Raw genomic sequence first — 12331 nt, 5'->3', positions numbered from 1 at the left:
AAACTCTCATGACAGCTACAAATCTGCCTATGAATAGAGGCTTGAGAACTGGAAAATAATCAAAAAGTGTCCTACAAATCATTAATTAGTTGGATATATTCCAGTTTAGAAACCTGTGTCCACAAAATGCAAGACTAATATCAATAATACATATGTATTAAAATGAAAAAGCATAATGGTTTTGCCAGCAGTTTAAATGGACTTTGTTTTACTATGTCAAAAAGTGAAGTATACAGCCTTTGCTTATGTCTTGCTTTTGAGAATTGATGGTCAAATACTATTTATGATCATGATGAGGAAGAAAAGAGATTGTACAATCAGATATTGGGATGGTCTGGCAATTCTATCAGTGTGTTTCAGTTGAATCAACTGTCGATGAAAAGATATAATGATAACACCAATTCAGAGGACTAAAGAATAACTTTACCATAGGGTATTACTCATGTAGGTTTCCTTGTGTGAATTTCTGATAGAACCCTGAGTTTTCATAGCCATTTAGGAAAGTAGTAAAGCAACTCTTTTTTTAAATTGAAGTATAGTTGATTTGCAATGTTGTGTTAGTCTCAGGTGTACAGCAAAGTGATTTAGTTATACATACATATATATTTATATATTCTTTTTCAGATTCTTTTCCATTATAGGTTATTACAAGATATTGAATTTAGTTCCCTGTGCTGTATAGTAGGTCCTTGTTGTTTATCTAAGTAAAGCAACTCTTAATTAAAGAACAACCTGTTATTACTATTCTATTTATTTGACTGAAAGAGCCTTCACTGATCTAGTGACACAAATTTAAAACTTATCTGGTAGGTTTCTCAAATATAACCTAGAAAACAACTGAGATTCTCTCTGTTTTTTAGCAGAAAACATTTCATTACCTGTATGTGTTTGCTTGGTTATTGTATGACACATTTAATTGGGGATATATTGGCATTCAATCTTAAGCAAAGGAAAGAGGAGACAAAATTTTCCTATTAATGTTTGGGTGCTGTGGTAGATATTACTAGTGCTTACTAGTATCTAGTTTTCTGTTACTTCTGGAGTACACAGAAAATTATACTTTTTTATCTCTTGAAATTAATTGTATCAATGGAATTAGTTCTAGTTAATGAAATATAAACAGAAATGATGTGTATATCTTTTGAGCCAAAACAATTGTCTGCACTCTGCTCTTCGAACGGAACATAGCTAATCAATGACATTCCAGGTAGTGGTGCCCCCTCGAGCTAACTAATATTAGGCGTTTGCTTGAACAAGAAATAAATTTGAACCAATGCGATTTGGAGTTTGTTTCTTACCTCAGTACACTTTACCCTGTAACAATGCCTATCTGAGAATAATGGGAATTTTCAATATTTCAGAGAAAGTTACTAGACTTTTTTGAGGAAGTTGCAAATGAGAAAGTTAAAAGATATTAAAAGAAGTTAAAGGATGTCGATGCTACAAAACACAGTTTGAAATTGGACGTATAGTCTTAGTGACTATTATAAAATGATGCTTTAAAGCCTTAGGAAAATAGTGGATCTAGGGAGATAACTGGAATAGCTATTTTTAAAGAACATGATCTATGATCCAATTATGAAATGTGATGCAAACACAATCGTGTCGGAAAAGAAGATGCTTTTTTGTCAGTCTCCATAGCAACAAGAACTTGGACTCTAACATTCTAGAGGCCAAGTTGATATGCATAGATTTCTCAAATCTCTTAACAGTGTGCTAATGTGTCAGTGAAACAAAGGGCTCCAGATCACTCAGTGAGATTCCCAGCAAAGTAGTGGTGTCAAGAATAGAGCTGGTTTTCCCCAAATTTTGGTTCTGCTCACATATATGTGTAACTTACAATATATGAAGTTATAAAAGATAAAAGTCACTTTCTAAATTCTGGAGTTTGAGAAAATGTTTAATTTTGTCTCATAAAAAGAACCACAACATCTTGGCAGTAGGGGAATATTTTTTAAAAAATTAGAAGGAAAAGGATTATTCCCACCCAAGCAGCTTGAACATTGAAACAGGCCAATGATTTAAACTGGAAATAAAGCCACTGGTCTGACAAAGAGAAGGTATTTTGTGGATGTGATGGTTTTTATTTACCAACGTAACTGGGCCATGGGGTGCCCAGACATTTGGGCAAACATTGTTCTGGGTGTGTCTGTGAAGCTGTTTCTGGATGAGATTAACATTTGAATCGGTACACTGAGTAAAGCAGATTGTCCCTAATGTATGTGGGCCTCCTTCAATCAATTGAAGACCTGAATAGAACAAAAAGTCTAAGAGGGAACTCCTCCTGCCTGACTATTATCTGGTACGTCAGTCTCCTCCTGCCTTCAGACTCAAACTGAAACATAGGCTCTTCTCGGGTCTAGAGCCTGCTGACTTTTGGACCAGGACTTACAGACTTATACTATTGGTTTTCAGACCTTTGGATTGGACCTGGAACTACATCATCAGCTCTCCTGGGTCTCCAGTTTGCCAACAGCAGATCTGTGACTCCTCATCTTCCTAATTGCATGACCCAATTCCTTGTAATAAATCTCCCTCCCTCACTCACTCACTCTCTGTTAATATATGTGTATATCCACATATATGTTTTGGACAACATATGAGAAGTACAAACCTTTATAGAAATCAATTGGTAAAGATTGTACTTGAAGTGAACTTTAAGCAGGTGCAAAACAAAAATCAAGAATGTTCTGGGAACATGAAAAAGAGACCCAAAATAAGAACGTGAATACATCCTAGTATATAAAATGGGGCGAAACCAAACTCAGAATAGGATAAAGTAAAAAAGGAAGATGAGAATTTTGGATAACATCTGAAAGAGGCTTTTTCCTTAGTTCAGTGCTTTTCATATTATTCCAAGGTATGCTAATGGGAGACAAAATATTCATAGTTATTTTGTCATTAAAGTGATCCATAAGCAAATTCATTTGGTCAGTGCAGGCTAAAAATAACTTAATTTAGTTTCTTTACTGCAAGAATTCATAGAGTCTTAGTATGCTAATGACTAATGTGCATCTATAAGAATATGAGTTAATTTTAAGTAAAATATATCAGATGTATTTAACCACAGAGGAATTGTTCTCTAAGTTTTATTTTAAATCACCTGAAAAGGAACAAAAATGTTCAAGTATTATATATGTTTTTGGAATTATGTAAAGTAAGTGAGGAACGTCTACCCCTTGGTCTATGTAATCCTGTTTTATTAAGTAACCATCATAAGTGTTTTGAACTTATCTTAAAAAAGAATATTTGATAATGTAAGAAGCCCACAATTAGTAAGTGAAAACAAGCAAACAGGAGATAAATAGAAAATAAAAAATAAAATAGAAGATAAATCAAACTCTATCAATAATATTAAATATGAATGAATTAAGCCATCTAATCAAAAGGTAAATATTGATAGACTGAATAAAAAAATCAAGACATCTATAAGCTGTCAACAGAAGATACACATTAGAGTCAAATACACAAGTAGGTTGAAAGAAGAAGGATGAAAAAAGATATGCAAAGAGCAACCATAAAAAAGCTGGAAAAGCTATACTAATATCAGACAAAATAGACTTAAAAATTTTACTAGAGATAAAGAAGAAACATTTGGTAAAAAAGGTGGTCAACTTTACAGGAAATGATAATAATTATATATATATATATATATATATATATATATATATATATATATATATACATACACAAAAGAGCCCTAAATACATGAAGCAAAAAAAGTCAAAATTGAAGGGAGAAATAGACAATCAGTAATAGTAGTTAGAGAATGCAATATCTCATTTTTACTAATAAATAGAACAACTGGGCAGATCAACAAGGAAATAGAAAACTTGAACATCACAGACCTATAGTCATAGACATAACAGACATCTATAGAATATTCACCCAACAACAGTAGAATACACAGTCTTCTCAAGTGCACACAGAACATTCTCCAGGTAAGACCATATGCTATGCCATTAAGTAAACCTAAATAAACATAACAGGATTAAAATCATACAAAGTGTGTTCTTCAAACATAATGGAATGAAATTAGAAATTAGTAATAAAGAAAATTGGAAAATTCTCAAGTATGTGGACATTAAATCACACATTACTAAATAGCCAATAGGTCAAAGAAGAAATCACAGGAGAAATTAAAAAATAATTTGAGATAAATTAAAATGACAACACAACATACTCAAGTTTATGGGATGTAGTTAAAGCAGTGCTTAGGGAGAAATTTATGGTAATGCCTATCAAAAAAGAAGAAAGATATAAAATCAACTTCATCTTAAGGCACTGGAAAAAGAAAAGTGAACTAAATTCAAAGGAAGCAGGAAGAAGGAAATAATAAGGATTAGAGCAGAAAACAATGAAAATAGAGAATAGAAATGAAGAAAAATGATCAAAACCAAAAGTTGGTTTTTTGAAAATATCAAAAAAATTGACAAAGCTTCACCTAAATTAAAAGAGAGATGACTCAATTTACTAAAATCAGGAATGAAAGAGGAGACATTACTACCAACATTACAGAAATGAAAAGAATCATAAGGAAATACTTTGAATGCTATAGGCCAACAAGTAAGATAACAGATGAATTTGACAAATTTCTACAAAGACATAAACTACCAAAACTGACTCAAGAAGAAATACAATATCTAAATAGACCTATAAAAGTAAGTGATTAAATTCGGAATCAAAAAACTTTCCACAAAGAAAAACCTAGGACCAGATGGCTTCACCAGATCTTTAAGTGAGCATTAATAGCAATTCTTCTCAAACTATTTAAAAACATAGAAGAGGAGGGAACACTTCCCAACTCATTTTATGAGACCAATATTACTCTGACATGAAAACCAGACAAAGATATCACAAGAAAAAGAAAACTGTAGACCAGTAATTTATGAATATAGATGGCAAAAAAATACTACCAAATTGAATCCAGCAATATTTAAAAGGGATTCTACACCATGACCAGGGAGATTTATTTTAGGAATGCAAGTTTAGTTTGCCATCCCCAAATCATTAATTAACATAATATACCATATCGGTAGAATAAAGGACCAAAAACAAACAAACACACTGTCATCTCAATAGGTGCAAGAAAAAGCATTTGACAAAATTTAACATCCCCTTGTGATAGAAACACTCAACAAATCAGGGATACAAGGGTACTCTCTTAACATGAAAAAGGGAATTTATGAAATACCCACAGTTAACATCATATTCAATGGTGAAAGACAAAGATTTCCTTCCCAAGGGGAGGCACAAGAGAGGGATATTTCTTTCCATTTCTATTCAGTGAAGTACTGGAAGTTCTAGCCAAGGCAATTAGGGAAGAAAAGGTAATAAAAGGCATTTAAATTGGAAAGGGAGAAATAAAACTATCTCTATTTCTAGATGGCATGATCTAATATAAAAAGTTTCCAAAAAACCCACCCCCAAATTATTAGAACTATTTAAAATGTTTGGTAAAGTTGCAGGATACAAGATGAGCAAGCAAAAATCAGGTGTATTTCCATACACTATAAGTGAACAATCCAAAAATAAATTAAGAAAACAATTTCATTTACAATAGCATCAAAAACATTAGAACTCCCTTTAAAAACTGAAAATAGAACTACCATATGACCCAGCAATCCCACTACTGGGCATACAGCCTGAGAAAACCATAATTCAAAAAGAGTCATGTACCACAATGTTCATTGCAGCTCTATTTACAGTAGCCAGGACATGGAAGCAACCTAAGCGTCCATCGACAGATGAATGGATAAAGAAGATGTGGCACATATATACAATGGAATATTACTCAGCCATAAAAAGAAACGAAATTGAGTTATTTGTAGTGAGGTGGATGGACCTAGAGACTGTCATACAGAGTGAAGTAAGTCAGAAAGAGAAAAACAAATACTGTATGCTAACACATATATATGGAATGTAAAAAAAAAGATTCTGAAGAACCTAGGGGCAGGACGAGAATAAAGACACAGACATAGAGAATGGACTTGAGGACACGGGGAAGGGGAACAGTAAACTGGGTTGAAGTGAGAGAGTGGTATGGACATATATACACTACCAAATGTAAAATAGATAGCTAGTGTGAAGCAGCTGCATAGCACAGGGAGATCAGCTTGGTGCTTTGTGATTAGGTAGAGGAGTGGGATAGGGAGGGTGGGAGGGAGATGCAAGAGGGAGGAGATATAGGGATATATGTATATGTATAGCTGATTCACTTTGTTGTAAAGCAGAAAATGACACACCATTGTAAAGCAATTATAGTCCAATAAAGATGATAAAAAAATATTAGAACTCTTAGGAATATATTTAACCAAGGAGGTACAAGACTTGTACACTGAAAACTACAAAATATTGTTGAAAGAAATTTAAAAAGATATGGATAGACCTATAGAGCAATAGAATAGAATTGAGAGCCCAGAAATAAACCCTCATATCAATGGCAAGTTGAGTGTCACAAGAGTACAAAGGCAATTCAGTGGGGAAAACATAGTGTTTTTAATAAATAGTGATGTGATCACTAGACATCCACAAAAAAAATTAAGTAAAATTGGACCCATACATCACCCATATACAAAAATTAACTCAAAATAGACCAAAGACCTAAATGTAAGAGCTCACACTATAAAACTCTTAGAAGAAGACAGAGGAATAAATCTTAATGATCTTGGGATAGGCAATGGTTTCTTAGATGTGACCTCAAAATCACAAAGAACAAAAGAAAAAAGAGATAAGTTGGATATCACCAAATTGTGCTTTATAGAAAAACATTAAGAAAATTAAAGGGCAACTTAAAGTATGTGAGAAGAAAACTGTACATCCATCATAACCTGTTATCTAGAATATATAAAGAACAATCACAACTCAGTAATAAACAGACAACCCAATTTTAAAATGGATAGAAGATCTAAATTGACAGTTCTCCAAAGACATACAAATGGCCAATAACACATGAAAAGATGCTCAAATTATTAGCTATCAGGGAAATGCACATGTAAACCACATGAGATACCACTTCATGCACACAAGAACGGTTATAATAAAAAAAATCAGATAATAACAAATAAAAAATGTTGGTGAGGAAGTGGAGAGTTTGGAACCTTCATATGCTGCTAAATGTAAAATTCTTCTGCTGCTTTGGGAAACAGCCTGGCAGTTCCTCAAATGTTTACACATAGTGTTACCAGCCATTCTTCTTTACTCAGGAGAAATTAAAACATGTGCACACAAAATCTTGTGTGAATGTTTTATGAAAGTTCATAGTAGCATTGTTCATATTAGCCAAAAAGTGGTTACAACACAAATGTCCATCAAGTGATGAATGAATAAACAAAATGTGCTGTATCTATATAATGAAATATTTCTTGGCAATAAAAACGAATAAAGACTGGTATGCAACAATGTAAGATGAAAACCTCGAAAACATTACACTAAGCGAAAAAAGTCAGTCACAAAGGACCATATTGTGTGATTCCATTTATATAAAATGGCCTGAGTGGGCGAATCTACAGGCACAGAATGTAGCTTAGTGGTTGCCTAGGGCTGAGTATGGGGAGCCACTGGCGTTAGGGGTGATGGCTGTGTGGTGCAAAGCTTCTTTGTGGGGTAACAAACTGTTCTAAAATTTATTATGGTGATGCATGCACAAGTCTAGGAATATACTAAAAGCCCTCAAGTGTACACTTTAATTAATTAATTAATTTTATTTATTTATTTTGACCACGCTGTCTGGCTTGCGGGATCTTAGTTCCCTGACCAGGTATCAAACCCACGCCCCCTGCCGTACAAGCACAGAGTCGTAACCACTGGACCGCCAGGGAAGTCCCAAGGTGTACACTTTAAAAGGATGAATTCTATGACACGTTACTTATACCTCAATAAAGTTGTTTTAAAAATGGAGTTAATAAATAGTATGAGAAGTTGGACTTCTCTCTCAAAAAAGTCAATATAAGTTGCTTCTACAAAACTCACTTATTTTTTTGTTTAGGCATGTATTATATACATGAAACATTTTCATTCTCCTTAATATAGTTAAGACTCAAGTTGGAATAAAATGGCCCAATATTAACTGGCTCCTTTATGTACCTACAAAATAAAATGTTAACAAGTGGCAATTAGAGCACTCCAGCCAAAGTGCACCCTGCTAAGGATGATTTAACAAGCCACCGCATTTTCTCACTTTGAAATTGAAGATTTGCCTGTGATTACCTTTCTGTTAAGTTTGGCAGGTTGTTTTCTGCCTAGTTTTATCATCATTTTACCACTTAAACGTTTAGTGTAATGTCAAATAATGGTTAAGCATTGTTAACTGGAATACTGGGTCTCCTTGCCCTTAAATCAACTTAAGTGTTACAGAATAAGTGTTCTTTACAGTAAATCGGTGACACTTTTACATCAAACTATTTAGTTGAAATAAGATGCATTGAAATGTAAAGTTTTAACCTATCATTTTTTATTGTAATTAAAAAAAATAAATTTATTTATTTATTTTTGGCTGCATTGGGTCTTCGTTGCTGCGCATGGCCTTCTCTAGTTGTGGTGAGCAGGGGCTACTCTTCCTTGTGGTGCATGAGCTTCTCACTGCAGTGGCTTCTCTTGTTGTGGAGCATGAGCTCTAGGAGTGCAAGCTTCAGTAATTGTGGCAGGAGGGCTCAGTAGTTGTGGCACACGGGCTTAGTTTCTCAGTGGCATGTGGGATCTTCCCAGACCAGGGTTCAAACCCGTGTCCCCTGCACTGGCAAGCAGATTCTTAACCACTGTGCCACCAGGGAAGTCCCTATTCTAATTTTATTTTTATTTTTTTTATTTTTATTTTTTTTGCGGTACGCGGGCCTCTCACTGTTGTGGCCTCTTCCGTTGTGGAGCACAGGCTCTGGACGCGCAGGCTCAGCAGCCATGGCTCACGGGCCCAGCTGCTCCGCAGTATGTGGGATCTTCCCGGACTGGGGCACGAACCCGTGTCCCCTGCATCGGCAGGCAGACTCTCAACCACTGCGCCACCAGGGAAGCCCTATTCTAATTTTATAGTGAGCGTCTTCATAGCAAAAGGAAGTCTCAGGTGAAAGCAGTCTCATTTTCATGATCAAATATGTTTCCCTTAAGTCCATTCATTTTCATTTTATTCCATATGCATTGACTAATTCTCTCTCCTATTACTCTGCATGGGGCACTGTTGGGTAACAGGGGGGACTAACTTGAGAGTCACATTTGTTGACTAGAAGCACGACCTTGTATGAAGAGAGAATGAGCATTTGACCACCATGTTTGGTGTTTTACATATGGTATTAAGTCCTTACCACACTCCTCTATGACAGATTTTATCATTACCATTTAATAGAGGAAAAGCCTGAACTTAGGGAAGGTGAACATTGAAGATACCAACACATTTTTTTCCCTCAGACTAATTACTAACTTCTGTGTTTGAGCTAAGATATTGGTCAGTCAGTTCCTAAAACCATTAAATAAACTCAAATGTGAGGGAAAATATTGATAATTCAAAGGGTATTAATGTGTGATTTTATCTGAGAACAATATTTAAAGAAAATTGTTTAATAAAAAGTTGCTATCCAAAAAAAAAAAAACCCCAACAACAAAAAACCCCACAATAATAAAGCACTCTTAAACCACACACACACAAAAGTTGATGTACAGGTGCCCAAAAAAGTGTTTAGTTTGTTTTGTTTGTTCTTCCGTGTATTTTTTTTTTGGTGTATTTTTAATGAGATTATTTGGGTGATATCACATATGGCCAAGTCCTCGTGATTTAAGCAGTTTCAATCTAGTTAGTTTTTCTTTTCCTATTTTGTTAGTCTTCCCTTTGGCCCTCTTACTTCTTGTTGGCAACAATCTCACTTCCAGGAAGTGTAGACTCCGAAGGAGAGAGGGCAGTAAAGCACAAATCTTCACTAAGCTGATGGAACACAAGTTGAACAAAAACCTATAGACTTGGGCTTCCCTGGTGGTGCAGTGGTTAAGAATCTGCCTGCCAATGCAGGGGACACAGGTTTGAGCCCTGGTTCGGGAAGATCCCACATGCTGCGGAGCAGCTAAGCCCGTGCACCACAACTACTGAGCCTGTGCCCTGGAGCCCACGAGCCAAAACTACTGAAGCCCGTGTGCCTAGAGCCCATGCTCTGAAACAAGAGAAGTCACCACGATGAGAAGCCCACGCACCTCAAAGGAAAGTAGCCCCTGCTGGCAGCAAGTAGAGAAAGCCCGCATGCAGCAACGAAGACCCAACACAGCCAAAAATAAAATAAATGAAATAAATTTATTAACAAAAAAACCCTATAGACTTTATGACAAGCTGCCCAGTTTTCCATTATTACATTATTACAGGTAACTGGAAACCAATTATGATTACGTAAATTTCATTTTTTTCCAATCTCATCAATATCATCTGTTGGTTACATTTTCCATCAAGACCTCATCAGAGAATCTAAAACTTCAGCCCTATTACCCTGTCTGTGTCTGCTCACTAAACTTGGCCTAGGTCTACCTGGAAGGTCACCACAGCTGCGTCTTCCTGCATATTCCTGTCTGAAGGATCCTTCTAGTGCCTTCTGCAGCTAAGCCTGAAGGTAACCTCTCAGGAGCCACCCTCAACTCCTTTTACTTGTCTCATGGAAGAACAATTCTGAGTTGCCCTACACAGTCTCTCAGTGCCCCCCCAGCAGGATTGAGCCCCAATTGACTACAGAGTTAATGATCTCATTAACACACACTTATTTAATCATTTTCCTTTCTTTCCTGTCTTATTCCTCTACTCCTTCATCTTGTTTCCTGGATCACCTCCCAAAGAAACTATCTGCATCCAAATCATTGTCTCAAAATCTATTTTTTTTAAAATTTAATTTTAGGGGGACACCCAAATTAAGAGACTGATTCAGAAATTACCTTCTCTATTTATATGAGACATCCAGAAAAGACAAATTTATAGAAACAGAAAGTAGATAAGTGGTTGTCTAGAGCTGGATGTGGGAACAGAGATTAATCATAAATGGGTGTGAGAGATCTTTTTAGGGAGGAAAATACTCTAAAACTCAGGTGGGGATGGTTGAACCACTCAATAAAGATAGTAAAAATCATTAAACTGTACACTTGAAATAGGTGAATTTTATGATACATACAATATACCTCAATAAAGTTTTTTAAGAAATTACCTTATTTTACACGGAGAGATGGTACGATCTAAAGAGCTAAAGTGCTCTAAGTTACACAGCAAATACAGGCCAGAGAAAAGAATAGAGTTTCAGGCCATTTGATTACTCTGATTCATTACTTTTGATTCATCTGTGGACAAATAATCTTGCTTTAAATCATTAAAAATTAAAGTACATGAAAAAAGTGAAAAAGCACCAATTAAACCAAGTATCAATACATTTATGACACCAATTATAATAATCATTTAGTTAGTGCTTCCTGTAGGTTAAATAATTTACCTAGGTTATTTCATTTAATTTCACAAATGGGCCATAAGGTAGGGATGACTACTATCTCTTTGTTACACACAGAGAAATAGAGCTTGTGAGAAGGTAAGTGACTAATACTCACATGAGGCTGAGTGGGAATTCATCCATATTTGTCACCAGACACAAGAGTGCATATTTATCGTGAATATATTATACCACTTCTGCTGGTGACTAGGATTTCTTTTCCCTCTTACCACTCCAGCATGACCAGAGAAAGGCAAAGCTCCATACCTCGCTGTTGAGTTTGTTTATTTGCTGCTTGGTCTCCTCTGCTTTGATGAAGAGGACAGCAGCTCCAACCTCTGGGTCTGGAAAGTGACACAAACGCAGAATGAGTCCTTCAGGAATAAACCTCATATTTCAGAACTGGGGCAGTTAGAACAGGGAAGGAAGCCCAAGCTACCTTCAACCTTTCCTGATGTCGGTGCATTGTAGCTTCTGTCTCCCTAGTTCTCCTCTGGATGGCACCTGGTGAGCTCTTTGGAACTAGGCACACAGCATGGTGGTGACTGTGGCCACACTTACTGGATGTGTCCATGGCCACCCTCCCCCTCTCCTGAACACAATCCTACCATGTGTCCAAATGGCACATGTTCCCTTCTTTGACCATTTTCCAAAAACATATCACAGCCAGTGTCCAAGCCATAGAAAAAAGATGCTCTTTTTCTCCTCTCTTCCCTTTCCAGATTTTGAGTCCTGTACCCATGAGAGCATTTTCCTCCCACCTCTATTAAAGCTGCTCATCCCCACTGCAGGTTTTCTCTTTCTTCTAGTGTTGCTCTAAAAGGTAATTTCTCCCATTTCCCGGGTCTCTCATCTCCACTTTTTCTCTACCTTACTTTTACAAATATATTTCACAT

The 12331-nt window shown here is 35.8% G+C and overlaps 1 protein-coding gene across 1 annotated transcript in view; it reads right to left on the bottom strand.

Annotated features, from left to right (window-relative positions):
- Positions 1–12331, bottom strand: part of KCNH8 (potassium voltage-gated channel subfamily H member 8) — a gene marked incomplete at both ends in the record, with an annotated part of 333350 nt that overhangs the window by 17388 nt on the left and 303631 nt on the right. Inside the window, one exon of the mRNA XM_081235814.1 lies at positions 11703–11779. Coding sequence (XP_081091940.1) covers positions 11703–11779 — 77 coding nt within the window. The remainder of the gene's footprint in view (positions 1–11702; positions 11780–12331) is intronic.

The sequence above is a fragment of the Mesoplodon bidens genome (genome assembly GCF_964165515.1).
Source record: "Mesoplodon bidens genome assembly, chromosome: 5".
NCBI lineage: Eukaryota > Metazoa > Chordata > Mammalia > Artiodactyla > Ziphiidae > Mesoplodon > Mesoplodon bidens.
Note: the sequence above shows the minus strand (reverse complement) of the source record. Positions and strands in the feature narration are given on the sequence as shown.